Genomic DNA, 24949 nt, shown 5'->3' with positions numbered 1-24949 from the left:
TTGTACAAACTGAATTTCATAATTTATATCTGCCTCTAGTGAAATGAAACTAATTCATTCAATATGCATTTAACCTAGTATAAGACTGTATCTTAATTTGTAAGCCCTCAAGAATGACAGGTAGTTTTCAGCCTTTGAAATAAAAGAAGTTCTGCCTGTAGTCAAAAGCAACGGGTTTTATTTTATTTTATTTTATTTTATTTTATTTTATTTTATTTTGTTTTATTATATTTTATTTTTAATTTTTTTAATGTTTATTTATTTTTGAGAGAGAGAGACAGAGTGCAAGCAGGAGAAGGGCAGAAAGAGAGGGAGGCACAGAATCTGAAGCAGGCGCCAGGCTCTGAGCTGTCAGCACAGAGCCTGACGTGGGGCTCGAATTCACGAACCGTGAGATCATGACCTGAGCTGAAGTTGATCACTTAACTGACAGCCACCTAGGCACCCTAAAAGCAACTGGTTTCAGGAGTCAGACTGCACCCTGGTGTTTTACTGGAACAACACAGTGATCTGTTTGGCAAGTCCTTTGTATGTCTTTCATAGGTTATGACTTGGCTCAAATTGAATGCTTATTTTGTGCAAGGAGCTGGGGGGCATTAGGTCAAAACCAATTACCACCGACCACAGAACTGCCATATAGCAAAAGTGTTGATTCAAGTAGACCGTCTGTTTTACAGGCTATGCATAGGCTATTCATGATTGTGAAAAACTGGAGATGGCCCAATTGCTAATAATTGAAGAATTAAGTATTATATATCAATACAGCAAATACTTTATTCTCGTCATAAAACAAAAAGTATACAGAAGCGTTCATATATATTCATTGGAAATCTATATTATAAGAATTACATGGGACTCCTGGCTGGCTCACTTGGTGGATCATGTGACTCTTGATCTGAGGGGTCATGAGTTTGAGCCCCATGTCGGATGTAGAGCTTACTTAAAAAAAATAGTAAGTGAAACTTGGTGCACCTGGGTAGCTCATTTGGTTAAGCGTCCAACTCTTGATTTTGGCTTAGGTCACGATCTCATGGTTGGTGGGATCAAGCCCCACATGGGGCTCCGCGCTGACATCATGGAGCCTACTTGGGATTCTCCCTCTCTCTCTGCCCCTCCCTCCCTCTCTCTTTCTCTCTCTCTGAAAATAAATAAACTTAAAAAATGAAATAAAATGTGAAACTTGAAACAGCAGGTATATAGAGCTATAGGAACATGTTAGTCAGTAAAGATCAAAAGCAACACTGGAATCAAATGATGTTGTATCCCATATGAAAGAAAAGTAGAAGGAAATAAGTGACAGGATAGGACTATCATTTTGTATTTATTTTTTCATTTTGTTTTTACTTTTATTTATTTTTTTAACTATTTTTTTAAGTTTTTATTTATTTATTTTGAGAGAGAGACAGAGCAAGCGAGAGAAGGGCAGAGAGAGGGAGAGAGACAATCCCAAGCAGACTTCACACCATCAACATAAAGCCCTATATGCAGGGCTTGAACTTAGGAACCGTGAGGTCATTACCTGAGCAGAAACCAAGAGTCAGGTACTTAACTGACTGAGCCACCCAGGTGCCCCTGTGTTTTTACTTGTTAATTTTTACTTAATTTGCATACAGTGTGAATTATGTTAATGAAGAAAATGGTACTAGCTATATGTGGTTTTTCCCCCCCAAATGAAATTTTTTAATTAAAATTTCTTTACTTAGTGATTAAATCTTTTCATTCCTCCTCTGGGGTTCCTGTATCCATTTTTCCCTTTTACCCCCCCATCCCTACCTCATACCCCTAAAACAGGGTTTATTGACAACAGCACTATTGACACTTTGGGCTGGATCATTCTTTGTTGTAGAGAGCTGCCTTGTGCGTTGTAAGTTTAGTAGCATCCCTGGCCTCTATCCACTAGATGCCAGTAGCATCTCCACCCCAGTTTTAACAACCAGAATTATCTACATACACGGCCAAATGTCCCCTACGTATCAAAATGGCCCCAAGTTGAGAATTACTTGACTAACCATCCTGAGCACTAAAATCTACTTTTTCACTGTCGTATAATATATTTACTGTAGAGTCTTTAGCATTCCTTTCATACTTTAGGAAAGAAGTGGTAAGACTGAACCAACCAAATTGTTTCTAAATGTTTGGCATGGTTGGCTTAACAAGATCACCCCTAAAAGTAACCCCAATCTGAGTAAATAATGCTCCTGTCCTTAGACCTTTGTTCAAATGGAATCACAGCACAACTTTAGAGCCTCTCAAGACCTTAAGTCCAGCTGTGTGCAGAGTATGCTTATCCAAAGGATCTCGTAACTTTTAACAAAAGCATGTTTGGTATTTAAGCAGTTCATGCCTGGGATAGCAGACCATCTCAACATGAGGTCACCTGGCTACATAACAATCTTACTGTATTTTCTTTCTGTACCCTATCTCAAAATGAAAACTTTGTTATTATGTTAAACATAGTCCTTTGATTTTTTTTCTTTCTATATGTGCTAGTTTACAGATGTGTCTAACTGCCTTTGAAAACAACAGTCTACATTTCAAATAATTGTTTGGCAACTTTTGGGCATGCCATCTGATGGATACTAATTCTTCTGAACCTAAAATAGGGGCAGAAGATAACTTGCCATCCCCGCCTTCTTGGTCTTGTAGCTGCCACGCGCCGTGGGTACCCAGACATTGAGTGGTGCTGGTCTCCTCAAGATGTTCAACAAAGCCACGGACGCAGTCAGCAAAATGACCATCAAGATGAATGAATCAGACATTGTGAGTAGCCCTGTGCCTCTCGGCTTCCCCTGCCCCCTCAGTCTTACGGGTCAGAAGCCCTGAGAAATCCTGACATTTCTCAGATTAGAGACTTCTCTTTTAAGGTAATTCAGTCCCTTAAGGAAACCCTGTGCTGTATGCCTATAGGATTCCCCTCCATTAAAGATCTGGACTTGTGTGTTTCAGTGGTTTGAGGAGAAGCTCCAGGAAGTGGAGTGTGAAGAGCAGCGCTTACGGAAGCTGCATGCTGTTGTAGAAACTCTAGTGAACCATAGAAAAGGTAACAACCTCGGAAATGCACTCGGAGCTGGAGATGTCTCCAGTGAGCTATAGGTGGGAGGGCATGCTGTTCCCAACCCTGTCAGCCATTCAAGTTGAAATTCTCAGCCCACCTGGTCCTTGATGTTCTCATCAAAAAGATGCGCCCTGCACCTCCTGGCAGGAAACATGACTCAGCCACTGTGAGCATTGTGCCTTCTAGCTGGGAGGGGTGCAGGGGAACTGCCTCACATACAGCTTCACGTGGGACATGGACTTTAGTTGGTATGATTTGAATTGGTGGCTTATATCCAAAGTGATGTCACACACTTTAGCTACATGGTCAAATGGACAATATGTAAATTCAGGGAAACCATATATGTCTCCTAACCTTTCTTCACCTTTCTTTGGTGAGAATTTGTCTAAGAGCTAGTAAAATTTGCCAAGTTTGAATGCTTTCCTTCTCTGCCTTAAACATGGTAATAATCAGGGGTACCTAGGTGGCTCAGTCAGTTAAGCATCCAACTCTTGATTTCAGCTCAGGTCTTGATCTCAGGGTGATAAGTTCAAGCCCGATACTGGGCTCCACACTGGGCATGAATCTTACTTAAATAAACAAACAAACATAGTAATAAACAGAAATCAAAACAGGCAGAAAACTGTTAAAATGAAGCCATTGTGAGCATTGGCAAAATATGGCCCAGCCCATGGGCCACACCTAGCCCTAGGCCTGTTGCTGTGAGCTAGGAATGACTTTTACATTTTTAAAGGGATGAGTGAAAAAAGAAAGTGAGGCCGTTATGTGATCCATAGACTTAAATCATCTAGCCCTTCCTAGAAAAAAAGTTTGTCCTGCTTTAGGACATGTAAGACTATGCAGTGTGCACGTACATTCACTCTCGTGCAAATAGACTAACAATGAGCTTTAACATAAAAATTAGAATCATTCCTTTGGCCTGTTTGTATTAACTGGCCCCTAGTTCTCCAGGAATATTGAAGCTGCTGCTTCCAAGTAGGCTAGGCCTTAACTTGGTGAAACTTAGAACAGCAGATGTCTCTCCCTGCTCGTGTGACCACACTGCACTCCCCTCACTTTTCTAAGTACAGTTGGCTGTGGTGTAAGTGACTGGGTTGCAGAGCCCACAGTTGTTAGATATGCAGAAGGCAGCATTTCTAAGGCATGCCATGCAATGCCAGCTGACTTGTCCCTTTTCGTTTTGAGATAAGAGGCCTCTGCTGTCTTCCTCCTTCCAGAGCTCGCACTGAACACAGCCCAGTTTGCAAAGAGTCTAGCCATGCTTGGGAGCTCTGAGGACAACACAGCACTGTCACGGGCACTCTCCCAGCTGGCTGAGGTGGAAGAAAAAATTGAGCAGCTTCACCAGGAACAGGCCAACAATGATTTCTTCCTCCTTGCTGAGCTCCTGAGTGACTACATTCGTCTCCTGGCCATAGTCCGTGTAAGCTTGTTTGCTTTCCTCTTTTTCCTCCCCTTTATTTAATTTGCCTTTGTTTTCCTTTTCCCCTTCCCAAGAAATTTTCATCCATTATAGCTGGAAGTAGGTGTAACTTTTTTCTACTCTCAAGAGAGAAGGTATCTTGTGAACCAAAAAATCCATTTTAACTTTTAGCTAGTTATCACTATGTCATTTTTGAGGCCTTATAGCCAGTTTTTAAAATGCATTTGGAGAAAAGACTACTCTTGAATTTTCAGGTAGGCCCCTCCTTATTGCTAAAGCTGTACACAGTCCTCTATGCTCCTTTCTTCAAATGAGGCTTATTACAGACCTGCTGTCTTGGCCCCCTGGAGCAATGACTCCTCAGTTCTTTGGTCTTTGCCTCCTTAACAGTAAGCGGCGGCTTTGCCTTTCGTAAGAGCTCTTGCTGGCTTCCACTTGTCCCTCTAATGTGGGCAGTCAGGTAACTACACGGAATCGTCTTGGCATTGCATGGAGGAGTGTGGCCACAGGGCTGAGAGAGCTTGTCACCAGAGTCCTTTGTGTGCTGTGCTGACCACACTGGTAACAACACTGCAGCCTACCTGTCAGATCTAGCACCTCACCTCTTCTCCTGATAACTGGGGCAGTCTGGTTTCCCATGACCTTTTAGAGCAGCCGAGGCAGCTTCAATGGGCAGTGATACTAGCTCTCGCATGGTCTCCCTGAGACAGAGGAAAGAGCCAAGAGGGATCCTGGTGCCTGCCTTATAAGGGACTAAATCTGCCCCTTCTCCAGCTTGGGACCAGAATGAGCCTCTGAGTTGGAACAGAGCCACACTCACTCCCCATCCCCAGCATCTCCCCGACCAGGGAGCCCCTGTGTTGTCAAGAACCAAGCTGCTCCCAGGGCTCTCATTTCCTCTGTGGCAGAGTTGCTCAATAAAGCCTGTGAGGTCGCTAATTGTCTCCCTCAGCTGTTTGGTTTGCTGCTAACTCCAGAGTGTTGAGAGGCTGGAAAAATAACCTGCTTTGGAATTTGTAGAACTGGTCAGACTATGAAGGCTGGAGCACTACCTTAGGGAAGGGCCCTCTCTGGGAAAGTTTCAGAGGGGGGCATCGTTTGCAGCCTCAGGAGAGCATAGCTCTTGGATGTGACCCCCCAGGCATGAGAGAGGCCCAGCCTAGAGCTCCATGTAGGGACTGAGGCAACATGCTTGAGTGCAGAACTGCAAGCTGGGCTTCTCTTAGAGACCCTTAACCTGCCCTCTTCATAATCATGAGAGGGTGATGGGCTGGGGAGATGAGCAGATATTTCTTTTATGCTCTTCCCTGAACCTGGAACTGTACCACCCTTAGCCCAGAGGGTTAGGCTTGAGTCTTACGAGGTTACCCTTTACCTATACTTTGACATTGAGAGCTGCTTAGAAATTGCAAGTGAACAGCAGTGACAGTCAACGCTGGGGAAGGTGAATTTGGTGGCATTTCACTCCCTAAGGTTCAAACTTTGGCAAAGGCCTGCCCTAAGGAGACCTAGAAAACATCCAGAAAACTTCTGCAGAGAGCAAATTGGAGCAGGGCTGGGAGGCTGACCCCAGGTACAGATCTCTCATCCAGGCTGCCTCTTGAAGCTACTAAGCCAGTGGGGGTGGTGGATGGCTTGGTTACGCCAATAACTGTCTTCTGGAAATGTGATCGAGGGACTGGAAACGGTGAGGGGATGGGGTGCCTGGCTGGCTCAGTCGGTAGAGCATGCAACTCTTGATTTCAGGGCTGTGGGTTCGAGCCCCACGATGGGTATAGAGATTACTTAAAATAAGAATCTTTAGGGGTGCCTGGGTGGTTCGGTCAGTTAAGCACCTGATTTTTTATCTTAGCTCAGGTCTTGATCTCAGGGTCATGAGTTCAAGCCTCACATTGGGCTCCACGCTGGAGGTGGAGCCTACTTAAAAATGATAATAAAATTTAAAAATAAAATAAATAAAAATAAAAATCTTAAAAAAGAGAAAAGAACTGGAAACTGGGAAAACCAGCAAGTGGACGTTGGGGAGCTTCTTGGGGGCCTTGATTTATCAGTTGAATATATGGATGGGATGGAAGCCGTGTGTGTCCCCATGGTAGCTTCAAGTATTTAGTTAAAGACTTGTTAAGCTAATCCTGTATACTATTTGGGTGTTAATTTAAAGGTTGCTTCCTTAGGTTGGCTTCCCTGGTATATCTCCCAGACTAAGCTAGGTCTCCAAGTTTGTTATTTTGAGATAGGTCTTCTGCTTGTTTACTCTGTACTCTGCATACTTGTAATTATTTATTTGCAATTATTAATATATGTCAACCTCTAACAAGCTCCATAAAAGTAGAACCACGTGTTTCATTCCCCACTGTATTCTTAGTTCCTGGCACATGGCAGGCAGGAGATCAGGAAAAGTACATAGACCCAGAGACTAATCTGAGGAAGGCAGTTCAGAAGCCATAGAACTGGGCACTGGCATCAGGCCACCTGCTGTGCTCCCAGCCATCCAACCTTGGAAGTAGCATGAAGCAGCATGGCACCGCCCCACTGGAGGCTTGGAGAAGAATCTTACAAGCTTGTGCTTTTTGATGTGAAGCTTCCAGCTGGGCACTAACATATGGCTGCAGAACCTGTCCTTGGTCAGTCCTTCTCTAGCACAGCTGCTGGGAGAGAGTCCCCCTGCCCCCCAAGCCCTACCCCAGGCAGAGCCAGGGGAGCTCCTGAAGGGCTGGTTGTGCTCTTCCCCAACCCCCACAGGCTGCCTTCGACCAGCGTATGAAGACGTGGCAGCGCTGGCAGGATGCTCAGGCGACGCTGCAGAAGAAGCGGGAGGCTGAGGCTCGGCTGCTTTGGGCCAACAAGCCTGACAAATTGCAGCAGGCCAAGGACGAGATCTTAGAGGTGAGGCACACAGAGCAGACTGGCTCCTGAATGAGCCCGGGTCCCATCCCACCCAGATGCTTGAAACCACACAGCAGGCGAGAGAGCCGATTGAGTCTAAAGGACTGTGGCTGCTGGGGAAGCCTCTGAGAATGAGTCCAGGCTTGCTTTGAGGCCTGGCCCTTTTCCTCTCTTCCCATTCCACCCAGACTTAACAAATCAGATTCTCTGCAGGAGGGGTCGTGGGTGGGTCTGTGAAAAACTCCCAAGGCGATTCAGTATGGCAACAACTGAATTCAGTTCTCTGGAACTCCCAGCCTTTGTGGTGGGTACCTGAACCAGGGGCTTTGGGGTGCCAGAACTTTGAGACCAGGCCTGGCCTGGAGTACACAGCATCTCTTTTCCAGCCAGATGGCCTTCACCTAGACTTAGACTTACACACTGAATCTCCATATGGTTTCTAATCTTACCCAGAGGGGCAAACAGACATAATGACCAACTGAGGTCTCACATGTAGAATTGCTGTCCAAAGGTAAAGACTCAGTAATGATACCATAATATTAAGTGATCCTTTCTGTTTCCTTTCTTCCCAGTGGGAGTCTCGGGTGACTCAGTATGAAAGGGACTTTGAAAGGATTTCAACTGTGGTCCGAAAAGAAGTGATACGGTTTGAGGTGAGATAGAATATCCTACTTCTCACAAGTGTGCAGTGCCTTGTTTAGTGGTGGTGTTGGTTTTGTTCAAGTCTATTGAGTAGGGAGACCGATGAAAGTGCCAGTGACCTGGTAGTTGTGAACAGACGTGGCTGTGTGTGTGTGTGTTCATGTGTGTGTTCACATTTATGTTCTGAGGCAGAGTGGCTGTCCTACACTTGTTGCTGGACCAGAGAAGTTAAAGCTTGCAGCTTTCCTGTGTCCTCTGGTTCCCTTTTCTTTCTCCTGTCTTCCTCCACCTCCCATCCCCTGCCCACCATGCAAGAAAGCCTTGCAAGTCCTTGGCAGAAGCCATTTGGCTGGAAATTATAGCTATTCCAGCTGCTAGCTATAGTTTCTGAGGCTGTGTTTGGCCTTGGTCAGCAATAAACTCCATCCCATCAAGAGGGGTAGGAGCAACTGTCTGGATGATCAGTCTAGAATCCTGTCTCCTATAGAAAGAAAAATCCAAGGACTTTAAAAACCACGTGATCAAGTACCTTGAGACACTCCTGTATTCACAGCAGCAGGTATGTAAGTTATGTTTGACTTTCATTCTCTATGTCTCCTCCAGAGGCCAGCTGCCTACCTGGGGCTTTGGTGATGGGATGGGCTGGGCTGGCTGTATTGCTCTAACATGGAGAATCTAATAGGGTCTTTTGCCTAGCAGGATATTGTAGCCCTAATCCTACAATAAGTTACTTTTTAAGGACAAACCCTACCTCTCCCTGTAACCCCCCATGGTACCACCTAACCCTCTTAAGGCTGAGACCCAATCATTGTATTGAACAGTGGATCCCATTGTGAGGAGCTAACTGAGCTGGGCAAAGCTGTAGCCCCCACAGGGATGCTTCCTCCAGGGCAGAAGCAGGACTGTCTTTAGAGATTTCCCTTGTACTTGATGCTTCCTCTGAAGAGGGGTAAGATTGGCTGCCTGGCCAATCTGTCCCAGGGTCCACTCTCAGCCTAGCCATTTCCTCAGCTTGGCCTCAGCTCTGGCCTCCCTTTGGGTGGCTGAGACCACGGGGGAGTGCGTGGCCCTGTGCTTGCTCCCTTCCCAGGCTCAGTCTCTGCCACTAGGTGGGGGCACTTGCTCATTGTCCCCACTTCTTTGCAGCTGGCAAAGTACTGGGAAGCCTTCCTTCCTGAGGCAAAGGCCATCTCCTAATGGACCAAGGACACCAGAGCCCACCTGCCTGACGCTGCCTTTTTATACACTGTTCTCCACCTCTGCCGGACTCCAGTGATGCATCCTGCCTAGCCTGGACTTTATCCCTTCTTCCCTGCCCCCACGACCAACCTGTGCCCATTCTAACCATTACTCCATTTAGCTTCCATATATATTTTCTTACCTGAGAGAATAGTTTCTTGCTTTAAGCAAAAGACCTACACTAGGTGGTGGAGTTAGGGGATAGGGGTGGAGTATTGATATAAATATATAAATACAAATGTATATTTTTCAGGATGTGGTTAGGAACTGGGAATAACGTTTTCTGTTACTCCTGATGGTGCCATGAAAAGATTATGTAATAAAATATTTTAAAATCAGGTGACGTGACTCAGAATGGTGGTGCTTTTTGCTTTAGGCTGGGGAGCAGTTGGGAAACAGGTCCAGAATACTCCGAACAAAGAAGTTACCCAGGTATAGTAAGTTTCTCTCCACAGGAGTTTAAGCTTTTGCTGCTGCTTCCCTATGGGACTAGAATTTCTTTTTTTCTATCTACCTCTGCTACATACTCTGAGGGTCTCTTAACCTGTTTAATTCTTATTCCTACTTTTTTAGGGAAGGAGTTGTAAAGACATCTCTTATAGTAAGAGGGACAATGGATTCTCCTGCGAAGGAGGCAGACTTTCTTTTATTCCTACCCTGTTTCCCTTAGCTGCCCAGGGCTCTCTCAGTCTTGCCCTCTGATAGCAGACTTCTGAACTTCTTTCTGCCAAGTCCCCAGTAGACCGTTTCCTGTTAAAAGTGTAAAGAGCTGATAAGGACTTAACACTTTATCTCCGTTGAGAACAGAGCCAGCACTCTGCCTCTAGATCAGGTCATCCAAGAGATCCTAAACTGTTTGAGGTTCCAAGAAGCTTTACTCTCTGTGCCCAGGAGGTAGCATGCCAACAACAGGGCCCGAGTGTTGTCAGCTTAGGCCAAGGGCGTTCAAAGGGGTCTCTGTCCTGGCCTGGCCAGGGAGACTGGAGTCTCACATGCGCTGTTGCTGGGCTTCCCCTCAGCTGTGTCCACAGCTGCTTAAGCTGGCTGATCAGAATGGTCTGTGAAGCTGCTCTGTGGGGCAGGGTTGGCAGATTGCCTGCCATGGAACCTCGCCACTCCTGTCTGCCACCCCCCAGCCCCAGAGACGCCCCTTTCTGTGGGCATTCCAGGCCTGCTCTGTTAGTTCTCTTGGGTGGGTGGTTAAGGTTTGGGGAGGGACAGCCTGAGGCAAGAGAATGCAGTAAACAGCACTGATTTCCAGTGCACCAGCCTGGTGGGGGCAGGGATCCAGGGTGGGGGTGCAGTGCTGGCAAGTATTTTTTTCAACAGTTGGGTGTTTTGTTTTGTTTTGTTTTAGAAAAAGTCACTCAGTCTCTCCCTATCCCCCAATATCTTTATTAACACTCTTGATTTTTTTCCTTCCAGTCTTGCGTTTGCTTTTGCACAGTTGTAATAATACCCACGTGAAATATTTTGTATCCTTTTATCATTCAGCACTGTATATTTTGTAAGCATTTCTTCTTTATTGTTACATATCTTCACAAACTTTATTTAGAAGGCTATGTAATTTTAAGGCTTCCACAGAGTGCTTGTACCATAATTCTGACTCATCCCTTGTTGTTGGATTCTTGGTTGTTTGGTAAATTTTAAATTTTAATATAATTTAAATCTTCTAGAAAAGTTACAGGATATCACGAAGAATTCCCATATAGCCTTTACCCAGATTTACCAAGTGTTTACATTTTACCTTATTTGCTTTATGATTTATTATCTATATTTACATACTGTATTTTCTGAAGCATTTGAGAGTAAATTGCAGACATTGTGCCCCTTTACCCCCAGATCTTTAGTATACATTTCCTTAAGAACAAGGACATCTCTCATAATTTACAACCATAAGTATGTTTATCAAAATCAGGAAGTTTGACAGTAAACTAATACTGTTACATAACCCATGGTCCATATTTAAATGTTGTCAGTTATCCCAGTGGTGTCCTTTATAGCTATTCCCTTTTTCCTGGTTCAGGATCTTGTGTTACCTTGAGTTGTAACATGCGATCACTTGTGTCTCTCTTAATCCAGAAGAGTTTCTCAGCCTTTCTTTGCCTTTCATTACCTTGGCATTTTTGAAGAATATAGGCCAGGTATTCTGTAGAATATCTTTTGACTTGGATGGGCCTCACGGTTCCGTGTGACTATATTAGGGTTTTGCAATTAGGCAGGAACATCACAGAAGTGATGCGTCCTCAGAGCATTTTAAGTTGGCACATGATGTCGATCCCGTTAATGCTGAAGTTAACTCTGATCACTTGATTACTATTTTCCCCTTTGTAATTGACAAGAAATTTGTGGGGATGTACTTTGAGATCATGTAAATACTTTGTTCCTTCTCCAGTGTGCTTTTCTGGCTCCATAATCTACATTTACTGGTTGGCATTCTACTAAAGAAAAACATCCTTTCTCTCTACTTAATAATCTACTTGTTTATCAGTATGCATGAATGGATTCCTATTTTACTCAAAGTGCATTGCAAGCCCTTGCTTTGATTTACTTTGATTCTCAAATCATCCCAGATGATTTTTTTAACCTGTCCCCTTCATTTTTTTTTTTTTTTAACACTTTTCTTACTTTCTGGCATAATAAAATGTTTCAGGCTTCTCTTATATCTTCCTTGCCCCAGCTCTGGAATCAGCCATTTCTCCACAGAGTCCTGATTTCTTTTAATGGAGAATTAAACATATATAGAAACCCAAGATCTGCGTGCTGAGCGTGCTCATTGCTCCTGCAGTGTCATTGCTTCTAGGCTTTGGCAGAGCAGGAAAGTAATGAAAGACAAAGATATATAGCAGTAGCAAGAGAGAGAGACGACATAAAGAATTAGATATTAGAAAGCATGAATTCACACAGATCCTTACAGTCTAACCCCATTGGGTTTATCTAAGTCTTCTCCCTTTTCCATACTTGCAACTCTTCTCCAAAGAAACTTAATTGTAAAACTTTATCCTTGCTTTGTTGTATTCCATCCTGTGATCATCTTGATGCAAGTCTGTTACTTCCTTGGGATGGACTGTGGTTTCAGAACTTCCTCCTTAGCATCTGGCACTGGAGGCTGACAGGCCTGTGCATTTCTGTACAGAGCTTGCATACATGGAAACTGAGAAAGCAAACAGGTTAAGGGTACTGAGCCCAAGGCCTGCACAGTGGTACAAAGGATAGAGTCATTCTACCTGGGGCCTCAGGAAGAAGACGTTTGTAGAGAAGAGGATGCTTGAACTGTGGCTTAAAGGTGAAGAGGCATTTGCCCCTTCTGCTGGGCCCATTCTACCTCCCTGTCTCTTGACAGTGGGAGGTAGGCATCTAGGGAAATGTAGGTGGCTTGGTATGGTGTGGGTCAAGTCATTGGGCAGCCCACAGAGAGTGACAAGCAGGAACCAGATCACACTGCTTGATACAACTTGTGAAGCACTTGGCACAATTGCCCAGAAGGGTGGGGACCCACTGAAGGGACTCAAGCAGGGAATAACATGTTCACATTTGTGATTTAGACGCATCAGACTGGAGGCAAGGAGAGCAGCCATGTTCATCCCAGCCAGCCAGATTGCTGAGGAGGACAGAAGGGATGGTCTCTTGGAGAGGCTCAGAAGGTGGACGTGGAACCACTGGACACCTGGTCACTGATCTGAGAGAGGCCTGAGGGATGAGCTAGCCTGACTTGCAGGTTTCTGGCTGGAATTTCGGGATAGACAGTGAAGAGTACTTAGCAGGGAATATACCATGATCATGAAGGTGGTTTCCCCCAGGGCGAGGCTTATCCATTGCACTCTGGATGTGCTGACCCCTGCGATTTCCCCAAAAGTGGGGAACTCGACTGCATAATTTGTGGTAGTGGGGGACTACGTTCATGCTTCCCCCTGGGAGGGTGCGGTGGCGGAAGGATAGACAGTGAAGGGAGCCCTTAATGACACAGGCAACACAAGGCCAAGTAGGTTTGGAGCAGATGGGAGCAGAAGCCGTCAGTGCTGCCTGTGTCATGTAGCATAAGAGGCTCCTCTGAATGGGAAGGGAGGCCCATGCTGAGAGGTGGGAGAGAAACCTAGTGAAAGGAGGCTTTGTTTTATTTAAAGGTGGGTCAGACTTGGCATCTTAATAAAATTCAGAGGAGAGAAAGGGAATCGCTATCAGAGCTGTGTCTGGGGACAAATGCACAGAGCAGGGAGCCTCACTGCCAAGCAAGGAGGCGTGGGGAAGGAAGACAGGGTGGGGCAGAGAATATAGGTCTCCTGCTTGGTAATTAAAGTGTTTTCAAATAGAGATACCTGGTTTTCCTATTTTGAGTCAAGTGGTTTAGAGAAGAGGTGTGGAGACGAGTCTGTACTTCCCTACTTCCCCATGCATTATTTCCCCAAAGAATCTCTGGGCTTCAGAGTCTAGAGCATGAAACTTTGAGCTAGAGGGACCCCAGCATTCAATATGAGTACTCAGTGACAGATTAAATGAGAAGTGGGAATGATAGAAAGTGTCACTTACGCATAGGTATTTGTAACTTTGAACTCTTTCCAGAAGACTTTCATTCTGAGTGCACCTATAGCTGGGAACCATAAAGAAAATAAAGAATACCTTTGCAGCTTAAAGTTTAAAACCAAGAGATGATAATGAAATCTGCTAAGGATGGGACCAGGAAGTGATTGAAGAGAGAGCATGGTGATGGAGGAGGGTCCGTTGCTGAGCATGGTTACGGCCCAAATGGGAGTGGAAACCATGGATTTTGAGGGACATCAGGTCCCAAAGTGGTGGAATTTTCTCCACAGCAGCCTAGGGGAGCAGGAGGAAAGGGGAAGATGATGGTGATCCCTCCTGGAGCAAAGAAGAACAGACCTTTGCTGCAATTGTCATGCACCTGAACTGAATGCCCTGTCTTTGGAGACACTGGCTAAGTGTCTTGTGGAGAGACGCTCCACGACTGGGGAGAGTCGGGCCCGAGCTGAGAGTTAGAAATGGGTGAGAACCACTCATCCGTGTCTACTGGCCATGGGAAGGGTGTGTACGTCATCTGCCAACGTCTTGTGGCACGAGATGTGTGGTTGATTTTGGCGCTCTCTGCCAAACAGTCAACTCTCCGAAGTGGTACGTCTTTGTCACTCCATGGTCCCCAGGAAAGATTTGGTCTCAAAATAGGCGCCAGATAGATCAAGGTTGAATGATCTCCAACTGCAGGTTCTGCCACCTGGCACTCCCAGTGTTCTCTGAGAGGATTCCCGCTCGCTTTCCTGTTTATGTCCTAGCGCTTCACAACAACGCCCGACCCCTGACAGAAACTGCCCCCAAACATGCTCATGCTCTTTGCTTCCTCAGTTCTGTGCGGCCCAGGCCTAAGGAGCCTTTTGTTAATGGTGGGCTTTGTACCTGACATGCCCTGTCTCGGTTCCCATCCCTCTCTTCAGTCTCAGAATTACACCTGTCTGAATGGGAGTGGAAGTAGATGGAGATGGAAAGCACTGGTAAACGTGTCAGAACATTCACGGGGGATTCCCGTAGACACGTCTAGAAACCAAGTCCATGAAGAAGACTGTGCAAAGGGGCCCATCTTAGCAAGGTGTACAGTTGTAAAAATTGAAATCAATCTCTGTACAGCAGGAAGGGATTAAGTGAATTATGGTACATAATACGATTGGGTGTACAGTCATTGGAGATGATACATAGCTATATTCATTGACCAGGAAAACGTTTTTAAGTGAAAAAAGTAGGCTATAGAATTACATGTATAGTGTGGTGTAAGTTTATATAAAACTATATATATGGAACGAATGTTGATTGAATTGTTAACTATGGTTGCCCTAGCAGGATGGAATTCTGCATTATTTAAAATTTTCACAGTATTTTATGTTGCTTGGAATTTCTATGTATTTTTATGATCATAAAAATTAAATAAAGTGTTTTCATTATGGGAAAAAAAATGCAGTGCATCCTTTGAGGCCTACTCTCTATGTACCTTCTCTGGGAAGCTTTCTTTGATGCACTTTCCATTCTACCCCCAGACTGGAACGGGAGACCACCTCCTCTGTCGCTCTGTCATCCTCTTAAACCTCTGGTCTTTCTCACCCTGTGTGCATTGTTAACTCTGAGATGATCTCATTAGCCTCTGGGGTTCTGAACTCCTTAAGATCATGGACTGTATTGTTCCTACCTATCTCCATGCTCCCTTCCACCCACAAAGGCAGCCTAAGGGGGCAATGGCTGCCATTCAGCTCTGGTGATTATTGTTTTAGGAGCCTGTGGGCCCAGATCTTGGGGGTTTTGAAGACATTCAGAAATCAGGCTTGATCTGGGGTTTGGTAGTCCGTGCTGTGGTTGGCAGGAATGGTGCTCCATCTTCCACGGGAGGCCTGCAGGCTGGGAGGTGATAGCCACCTGCCCCAAGGCTTGCCTCAGCCAAGATTCCTCCCCTTTGCCCTCGTTGGTTGTGGAAATGCTCCTCTGGCTATGATGGCCAAACCTCTGGGGCAGAAAACACCACTCACCCCCAAGGCTGGTCCCAGGGAGCCAGCTGCACAGCCTCCATAGGATGCATTTTTGGTCCAGAAAAATCACAGAAAAACCATTCAATCTGAGTTAGGACCTTTCCCTAAAGGGATGTGACCATTGTTTCCAAATCACTGCCCCCCTCCTAGCTTCAGAGCTCTCAGCTTCCTCTTCCATTTTGAGTGGCAGCAGTGATGACCACAGGGGCCCAACCAGCAGGTCTCCCCACAGCCTCACCAGAAATAATAAGGCACCTGGCAGGTGGAACAAGTGTGGGGGCAGGATAACCCCTTCCCACCGAGGGGCCTAAGGATAAGGGCTGTCATGTGTTAAACACCTACTCTGTGCCTCTGGGCTCTGAAACATATCTGGCACCAGAGAACTTCCAGGTAGTAAAAGACTGAGGCTTTGAGAAATTAAGCAATTTGCCCAAGGTCACCCCCCGCACCCCCCCCGCCGCCCCGCGAGAGCTCTGAGGTTAAAACTTGAACCCAATCTGCTTGACTCAGCTTGTCTGCCACCCCATGTCTCACACATTCTAGACAGGGATGGACAAGAGGAACCTAGATATTAACCCACTAAGTTGTTTTCTTAAAGACTTGAATAAATTCACACAAGAGACCTGTTAAGGACATGTCACCCACCTGGCCTCATAGGCTTGTGAGCTTCTCTGACCCCTGTGAGATCCTCTCTTCCCAGACAGGCACAGTGTGTGGCCCAGTTGGGGAGCAGGAGCAGAATCTGGAAGACAGGAGCAGCTTGGGTGAGTACCTGGGAACCTTTGGCGGCAGAGACTAAAACCTCCACTTGCTGAGAGACCTGAGACAGAACCCAGAGCTAGAATGGGAGGTGGGAGCGTCTCAGTTCCAGACCTCAGGGCCTGGGGTTGCGGCCCCTCCCGGCCTCTGGCCTGGCTTTCCACTTGGCCTCAGTTCTTGGTCTCACAACTCTTCACAGTAAACCCCCGTGACCTGAGGGTTCCTGAGCACATCTTTGTTCCTTGAACCTCAGTGCTGGGCACATGAGGGGGGCCGAGTGGTTGGTTCCCTGACATAGTCATTCTAGGGGTGTTGGGAGTTGCTGTAGCACCAGAAAAAAATCTCCTTGGGAAGCTGTGCAGCCTTGGATGGCAGGTGGCTGGGGTGGCCTCTGCCAGCTCCCTTTGCTCCATCCCTGGGTCATGTCTGAAGCAACTGAGCTGTCCTTGTCATCTGGAAGGGGGGACACTGCTGGCTGGAGCCCCAGGGCTAGAGCCTGTATGTCCCCTGAGAAGCTGGTTACCAGCCTACCCTGAGCCAAACTTTGCGTTTGGGGCTCTGGCGGGACCTGTTTGTCAAATGTGTCTTCCTAACACAACCTTCCCCCGGAGGCTCACTTCTCCTTCCTCACACCTCAGTTTCCTCATCTATAAAATGAAGAGTTTAGACTTCTCAATAATTTAAGATGTTTTAGAAGAACTATTTTCTCAGACATCTACACCAAAGTTCAGTATTCAACATAAAGGTACTGTGTTGTGTTTTTTTAACATTTATTTATTTATTTATTTATTTATTTATTTATTTATTTATTTAATTTTGAGAGAGAGTGAGCATGAGTTAGGGAGAGGCACAGAGAAAGAGAGAGAGAATTCCAAGCAGTGTCAGTGCAGAACCCGACCACATGGGGCTCAAACTCATGAAGCATGAGATCATGACCTGCACTGAAATCAAGAGGGGGATGCTTAACCGACTGAGCCACCTAGGTGCCCCGGTATTTCATCTTATTTTATTATTTAAAATTGATAAGATGTACTCATTAAAAAGGCAATCAGTAAGAAGTCAGAGGCTGTTAGGATGAACAGGATAGTTGCTAATTTACACCAAATTCTGCTTCCAGTTGATTCTACCTTTTTTTTGGTTGCACAATATTGACAAGATCAGGAAAATTCTGATCACAGAGTTAGTAGTTAAAATAGTTCGTTTTTTAAGCTAAGCTTGCGATCTCAGGATACTGAAAGAGGAATAGTAAAGTTGTGTTATTTTAAAGTTGAATCAGCAGCAATATATTAGGTTGGACCATATATAATTGCCAACAACCCGCCGTTTTGACTTAGGGCAAATTCTTTTAATTCAGTAAATAATAATAGCTGACATTTATTTACTGTGTGCCAGGCCCATGCACTTTGGAAGCATGATCTTTCAATCCACACACAGCGCTCTGCTCTGCTGATAAGGACCCTGAGCGCGGGGAGCTGTCTGAGCTTGCCCGGGTGACCTTAGCCTCTGGGTGACGCCATCCTGGCGACCTTGCTCTGGCAGGGCTAGGTTGTTGGGTCCCCCTCGGTCTAGTCTGCCTCCTCCCACCGCTGCCGGCCAGGCCAGGTCGAGTCCGGCAGGAAGAATCCAGCTTCTGTGCCTCGGCGGCGCCCACAAGCCCAGGAGCTGTTTGTCTCTTAAACGGGTTAACCACCTCCTGAGCAGCGTCCAGCCTGCCTAGTGAACGCGGCTTTGCGTGCCTGTGCGGAGGGGTCCTGAGGGCCAGGGCCCAGCCACCGTGGGAGCTGTGGTCCGTCCCACCTGCCCCGCCCCCACCCAGAGAGGCTCACCAGATCGAGCCCAAGAGGGGACACCTTTGCCCCCAGCCCTTGCTGCCCTTTTGGCCACCTTGCACCAAGCCCTTGCTTGGCCACCATCCTCATCTCCAAGAGCTGGCGTGGGAGTCAAGAGACTGGTGTCTACAACGTGGTCCCCAACCCGGAGCAGCACTGGTACAGGGGAAGTTGTGAAAACCCGCACAGGATGAGGCTCCACGCCAGGCCCAAGCACTCAGGAAACTGGGCTCAGAGCCCTATTTGAGATTTAACAGGACTTGTAGGTGATGATGATGCCTGCGGAGGTTGGAGAACCACCCCTCTATAATCTGATCTGGAAATACTTTGGCCAAGTTGGTGTGTGACCGACCAGTACTTTTAAGCCCCCTTCCCTTAGAAACTTGGAAATTAAAGTCATGTGTTAGAGAGTGATGGAGAAAAGACAGAGGCTTGCACACTAAACCTCATTCTAAAAACAAGTCACTTTGAGGGTCTACACACCTGTCATATAGTGGGTGGGACTCAGCTCAGTGTTCATAGACTGAGTGGGCCAGTGCTTACAGCATACAGAAAATAAGTTTTCCTTCGATTATAACAAGTGCTTTGGAGTTTACATTATGTCACGTATTCCCCTTTACAGGAAAATATTCTCCATAGCTTGTTTTATCTCCCCAAAGACACCCCCAAATGTCTGCAAGCCAAGGATCTTGTTTTTTCTTCATTTGGATCTTCACTCATGGCCACGGAACACTGAAGAATCAGGAGCTGCAGGTTTCCTACCAGATGTTTTATAAGTCAGGTGCATCAAATCTCCCTGTATAACTGGTGCTGGGAATCCATTAATTTGAGACGTCTCAGGAACACCTGAAAACTAAGCATATAAACAAGGTGTGTTCAACAATCTGCAATGGGTCGACGTCGCGAGGTGTCCGGCTCTGAAGGTGGGCAGAGGATTCCTGTTGTTATTCCTTTAACTCCTCCCTCCCTGCCTCTCTCCCAGGCCTTCCCTCCTCTCCCCAGCCTCTTCCCAACATCTCCTCCCCCCATTCAGTCAGAAAGGCTTTCAACCAACAAATGTTTGAGCGTCTCTTACATTCTTGGTGCCAGGGCAGCAACCACTGACAAGACACTGGCCTGATGACCCTCAGAGCCTGGGGCAGTGTCGGGAAAACCAGGGAGACCCACAATAAACAAACAGTAACTACGTATTGGAATAAGTGCAGAGACAGGGTGATATGATAGGGTAAGTGGACAGGAAGGAAGGTCTCTTTGAAGAGGTGAGTTTTAGGCCAAGAGCTGGAAGTTCTAGGCTAAACCCACCAGGTGAGGAGTCACAGCAGGCACAAAGGCCCTAAGGCAGGAAAGAGCAAGTTGTGTTTGAAGAACTGGAAGGTCACTGTGGCTGGGGCCTGGTACACGAAGGGAAAGGAGAGGAAATGAGATGAGAGGTGAAGGCTGGGCTAGGTCACTTAGAGCTCTGTAGATTGTGGTAGGGAGGGGATGTTTTGTTCAAAGTACAACACGAAAGAAGCCTTCATAAGGTTTGAAGCAGTTGCTTTGATGGTGGTTTGTGCTGCTAGGTAGACAATGGACCTTGTGTGAGAGAAGGAGGCAAGGAAAAGCAGGGAGATCGATTAAGAGATGTAGCAGTTTTCTAGATGGTAGGGCAGTCATTAGGACAGGTGACCGAGAAGCTTAGAGGTCTGAGGTCCTGGGAGAGGACCCCCTGGTCAGTAGACAAGGAGAACAGGGTCTTTGAGTGTGGGGGCTCCAAAGTACAAGGAAATGAAATCTCAGCACTTCTGTTCACAGTGGGTGGTTTCCCTTCTGGGAAGTTTCACCTTCCTGATTCTGGGGCTTTTGTGAGATGGAACTTGGGGGAAGAAAGCGTGGGGCATAATATTGGTGAGACCTGCTTGCCCTCTTTGGGGTCACCCTCTCAGCTTCTCTCTAGGGGCAGAACTGGGTGGGGGTTGGGGAGAGATTCTGCTCGAGCTCAGAAGCACCTCTGCACTAGCAGGGGAGGGAGGGAGTCAGTGATCCCCCAACTGCCAGCCTCTACCCCTAAGACAGGTGCTCTGTTTCCTCCTTCCCACCTTGAGGACTCCAGCCCTCCCTCCCTCCACTGTCTGCTCGGGCCTTTGTTGGGGGAAGTCAGGGGAGTTGAGGACTCTGTTGAATGGGACAGATCTCTTATGGCTGAAGTGTAGGGGGGCTTAGTAGGGGAGCAGAGGCCCTTTCTAGCCCAAGGGGTCAGAGAGTTCTGGATTAAATCCTGCCACATACCCAGGAAGGCCCTGCCCAGAGGGGTGGGCAGTAGCAGCCTAGTGCCATCTCCCACAGTCCCTCTTCCCCATTTATTGCCCTGTACACACACCACCCACCTCTGCCTCTAGGACAAGCCCTCAAGCTGCCAGTTTCTCAGCACCTGCTATGCTGAGGGCTTAACAGGGATCATCTCCATTTCCATACACCCTCCTTAGGCATATTATTCAATTTTGCAGATGAGAACAGGTCTACACAGTTCAGGAAATCCAAACTATCTGACCCTCAAAGCAGAGCTCAGGTCCCTAAACTGCTTCATCCAGGCAAACTGGATCTGAAGAAGGTTGGGGCTGAAAGATGAATGAATGAATGAATGAATGCATGCATGAATGAATGAAATGAAGGGGCTTGTGGATGGTGGGAGAGGTGGACATCAAAGAGAAATTGGCCCAAGCCCTCCCCAGGCGTGGCCGCGCTCCCAGGGTCCAGGTGAAAGGTGGAGGAAAGGAGATGGGGGGCAGCCTGGTCTAGGGGAAGGGTGTGAGGATCTCAAAGAACATCCTTGATTGGCCCCCAAGGTCGGCGCCTAGGTCTGGGCGCCGCGTCCCTTCCTGCCGAGCGCCCACAGGCTCTAGTCCTTACTAGGCGCTCAATAAAAAGTAGGTGAAATTTTGGCTCGTCTACGGCTGTTAGCGGGCACTCAGAAAATGTTGACAAACGGCTGGCTCTCCGCCGCTGAAGGGTCCCCACCTGCGGCCCACTAGGCTCGAGGGGCGGTATCGGGTCCCACCTCCCCCCGCGCTGCCTAATCAGCCCCTCGCAGGACTCGGCGGCGCGAGGGAACGCCCGGGGCGGGGCCAGCTTGGGGCGGGGCCTGCGAGCCCGAGGAGGAGGGGCCGGGCCCGCCGGGGTCCGTGATCTACGCCCGGAGAGTTCGCGCTCCGAGCGTTGCGCTCGGAGGGGCTCGAGCCGTAGCGCGGATGCTGGAAGTTCACATCCCGTCTGTGGGCCCTGAGGCCGAGGATCCCAGGCAAAGCCCAGAGAAAGGCCACATGGTGAGCGGGGGGCAATGGATGGGAAGGTACGCGGGGACCCGCCGGACTCCCCCGCGCCGAATGTAGTGGGGACCCCGCGCCTGGGCCGGGGCGTCTGAGCGCGGCAGGTCAGGCCGTCAGAAGACGGCCTGCCGAGGGTCTCGGGCCGCTTGGATGTGCCAGCTCCGTGGACGGCGGTCCAGGTTCACCAGGGACTGCAGGGAACTGAGGGGAGGCTCTGTCCTCCCCCTCTCCTAAACGTGTGAGGAGCGTGGGAGGGTCTCCGGAGAGTGGCGGGGTTCCTAGGCCGCTTCGTGAGGGAGGGTGGGCGTGTTGCGGGCGCGGGTCCTGCTGAGCCCTTCTGCGGGGCCTCACGCGCACCTGGCCGCTCGCCCGCGCCCGCCAGGTGTTCCGAGTGGAAGTATTGTGCCGCGGGCGCAGGCACATCGTGCAGAGGCGCTACAGCGAGTTCCACGCGCTGCACAAGAGGGTGAGGCTCAGCCGCCGACTCACCGACCTCGGCCTGGTTCCTGCCCACCTCCTGGGAGACGAACTGCGGCCCCAGTCTCTGCCACCCCCGTTACCGCCCCAGTCCCTGTCCTGGGCACAGACCTCCCTGCGGGCTGCGGGGTGGGCGCAAAGGGGCAGGGTGCAGCCTGTACTATGGGTGCCAACGTGTGGCCGGCCAGACCTCGGGAGTTTGGGGGAGGAGGGTGCCGGGGCCTCTCTCCACCCTGTCCCAACCATCACTCATTAGGGTCTTGGAGGTGGGGGCCGGGAGGCCTGGGAGAGACTCTTGGCTAGGCCGAAGTGAGCTTGAGGGCTCAGTCAGGATGCTTTGATGGCACCGCGGTAACCTCCTGGCAGATCAAGAAACTGTACAAAGTGCCCGACTTCCCCTCAAAACGCCTGCCCAACTGGAGGACCAGAGGACTGGAGCAGCGGCGGCAGGGCTTGGAGGCCTATATCCAGGTGTGCATGGGGTTCACTCTGCTGCCCCCCAGCCTGCTGGAGCAGAGGTGTGACCCAGAGGGAGAGGTGCGGGGGCACGGAATGAAGGAGACGCACATCTTAAGCATGTTATTTACTACCCCAAGCCTCAATTTTCTGAACAGTAATGGGTCCAAACAGCCCTTTCAGTACTGATAGAAGGGAATAAGGTAACACGGAGGCCGGTGGTTTCAGTTCACTGAAAGCTAGCTCTCTTCCCTCCAGGGTGAGAGTGTGTGCTACCCTCAGTGATGAGGATTTGGGTGGAGACCCCCCTCTTCCCCACACGGTGATGCCAGATTATAGGCCAGGTTGGCTTCCTGGGCATACGACCCATGTAGTTACTCAGGGCCCAGGGCTCAGAAGGGCCCAAACTTGGTTTAATGCTCGGCTCTGGCTTAGTCATTTGGGAAGGCCCCCATCGTTTCCATTTTGCACTGGGCTCTATGTTAAATAGCTGGGTCTGATTATAGGTTTCCTCTGTTCTCCTCCCCAGGGTGTCCTGTACCTGAACCAGGATGTGCCCAAGGAATTACTGGAATTCCTGAGCCTTCGGCACTTCTCCACAGACCCTAAGGCCAGCAACTGGGGGTGAGCACCTCTAGGGGCCATGGCCAGGCAGGAGAGAGGGGCCCTAGTGTTGAGGGGACAGGGGCTCCCTGAAGTAAGCAGCTGAGGCAAGGTTTTGGAGGCAAAGGCCTGATTCTTCCTTGAGATATGGCCTCCCTCATTAGCTTTCTTGCTCTGGGCAGAGGGACTGTTTTCTGGACCGTCTTGGTTTACCCCAGCTACCTCCGGAACTGAGCTTGTTACAAATAGAAGTAGTGGTCCCTTGGGAGGTGTGGTGCTGGGCTTGCGTGTCTCCACCCCTTCCTCACGCGCGCGTGCCTCCCCCCAACTCCTAGCCTGACAGCCGCTCACAGCGGGTCTCCTCTTTTCAGCGCCTTGGGGGAGTTCCTGCCCAAGAACAGCAGGCAAGTGGAAGCCCCACCCCCCCCGCCCCCAATTCCCCGCCCGACTCAGGCTGCCCCCTAGTGGCCTTGTGCCTGCTGGTGTCTGGTCTCTCCCAGCAGTCCAGGTATCTCTGCTGGTGCCTCCTGAGACCACTTCTCACTCACCTTCCCTTTTTGAGTGCTTGGTGATCTTAATCCCTAGTCTCCACCTGATAGGAGACCCTGCCCCTGCCTCGCCTCTCCTTCCACTGTTATGACTCTCCTCCCCTATCCCCCCAGCTCTCAGCTCCACCACCGGCCTGTCATCAGCTTCTGCATGGATCCCTACGTTTGCATTCCATCCCCAGGTGAGGGGTGGGGGGATGGGCTCTGACGTATAATCTGTATTTAGGGCCTAGGTAGCAGGGTGGGAGTCAGGGGCGAACTTGCCATTTTTCAGCTCAGGACCCCCAGGCAATATCTCCCTCCTAATGCCCTCCTTTGGGGCAACTCCTATCCTGTTGCTCCTATAGCCTGCTTTGTATTCTCCTTCAGGAGGCAGACATGGTAAATAAACTTGGCTCTCCTGGTCTCCATTCTTCACCTGCTTGGCTTTACCAAGCTCTTATGAACAGGATGTGAGCCAGGAACGCCAAGGCCCCATTTGGGGTGGCCAACTGTTGTTACCTCTGGCCTTGGTGGGGACTCCTCCTCTTGAGGAGGGGGCTGAGCCTATGGGCGCAGGTGCTCTAGGAGCTGCAGGTCTGAGGCTGGGCCTGCTCTACATCAATTTCTCTGTGGTCTCCTACCCCTTCCTCCCTTCTTCCTTCTGTCCCACAGAGCCTCTGTCCAACATGGTGGTGAATGGCGTGCTCCAGGGCCTCTATGGCTTCAGCACCAGCTCCGCTAAAGCCCAGTCTGAGGCTCCCTGTCACCCTGCTCCTTTGCCACCGATGCCCTGACCAGCCCAGAGGTCTGTGGGCCACCTGCCAAGACAGGCATGTGCCCCAGTGTATGAGCCCCCTTCTCAGAGGCTGGGTCACCCTTGGCCTGGACCCAGGATTTAACCACCCCAGATGCCAGGGCAGGGACAACAGGGGATAAGGAATAAAGGGAGAAGTCCAATTTAGAGGTAGGCTTTGAAAAGAGACTGGTGTATTTCTTCACCTACCCCAGAAAGGGGCAGGAGACAAGCAAAGGTTGAGGCACAGTAGTGGCAAAGGTTAGAAATGAGGAGTAAAATCTCCTGCTTGAAATTTTGTAGGCAGTGTCTAGAGAAAGGGGTCAGACCAGAACCTCAGATGGGGACAGGCACCCCCTGCCCCAAGAGTCCCAGACATGCTGGGACAGAGACTTAAGCAGGTGTTAGAGGCCCAAGAACTCAGCCCACACTGG

General features: G+C 48.7%; 2 protein-coding genes, 1 long non-coding RNA gene and 1 other non-coding gene across 7 annotated transcripts in view; 3 read left to right on the top strand and 1 right to left on the bottom strand.

Moving 5' to 3' along the window:
- SNX1 (sorting nexin 1) overlaps nucleotides 1-9583 on the top strand; it is a 39508-nt gene extending 29925 nt beyond the window's left edge. For both annotated transcript variants that reach the window (XM_042988671.1, XM_007084504.3), the window contains exons 9-15: nucleotides 2647-2760; nucleotides 2947-3040; nucleotides 4273-4478; nucleotides 7221-7364; nucleotides 7937-8017; nucleotides 8494-8565; nucleotides 9153-9583. In XM_042988671.1, the coding sequence (XP_042844605.1) occupies nucleotides 2647-2760; nucleotides 2947-3040; nucleotides 4273-4478; nucleotides 7221-7364; nucleotides 7937-8017; nucleotides 8494-8565; nucleotides 9153-9203 (762 nt within the window). In that variant the 3' untranslated portion in view covers nucleotides 9204-9583. The remainder of the gene's footprint in view (nucleotides 1-2646; nucleotides 2761-2946; nucleotides 3041-4272; nucleotides 4479-7220; nucleotides 7365-7936; nucleotides 8018-8493; nucleotides 8566-9152) is intronic.
- Nucleotides 9584-12994: 3411 nt separating this feature from the next.
- LOC122239991 lies at nucleotides 12995-13159 on the top strand. Its single transcript, XR_006219375.1, has one exon. It is a non-coding gene; the product is annotated as a U1 spliceosomal RNA (small nuclear RNA).
- A 5763-nt stretch (nucleotides 13160-18922) lies between these two features.
- LOC122239218 lies at nucleotides 18923-21328 on the bottom strand. The gene is made up of 2 exons (XR_006218172.1): nucleotides 21241-21328; nucleotides 18923-19204 (listed from the first exon to the last, which is right to left on the bottom strand). It is a non-coding gene; the product is annotated as an uncharacterized LOC122239218 (long non-coding RNA).
- A 158-nt stretch (nucleotides 21329-21486) lies between these two features.
- Nucleotides 21487-24853, top strand: SNX22 (sorting nexin 22). Of its 3 annotated transcripts, none has more exons than XM_042988669.1 (7): nucleotides 21487-21653; nucleotides 22039-22122; nucleotides 22500-22604; nucleotides 23119-23213; nucleotides 23564-23596; nucleotides 23855-23922; nucleotides 24395-24853. In XM_042988669.1, exons 1-7 carry the CDS (start codon nucleotides 21579-21581, stop codon nucleotides 24514-24516), a joined length of 582 nt encoding a protein of 193 aa, XP_042844603.1. In that variant the 5' UTR covers nucleotides 21487-21578; the 3' UTR covers nucleotides 24517-24853. The 3 variants fall into 3 exon arrangements, with proteins under 3 accessions (XP_042844603.1, XP_042844602.1, XP_042844604.1); XM_042988668.1 differs by having other exon boundaries at nucleotides 23528-23596; XM_042988670.1 differs by lacking the exon at nucleotides 22039-22122 and having other exon boundaries at nucleotides 23528-23596.
- Nucleotides 24854-24949: the final 96 nt, after the last annotated feature.

The sequence above is a fragment of the Panthera tigris genome, chromosome B3 (assembly GCF_018350195.1).
Source record: "Panthera tigris isolate Pti1 chromosome B3, P.tigris_Pti1_mat1.1, whole genome shotgun sequence".
In the NCBI taxonomy this organism is placed as follows: domain Eukaryota; kingdom Metazoa; phylum Chordata; class Mammalia; order Carnivora; family Felidae; genus Panthera; species Panthera tigris.
This window is presented reverse-complemented; position numbering and strand designations above follow the sequence as displayed.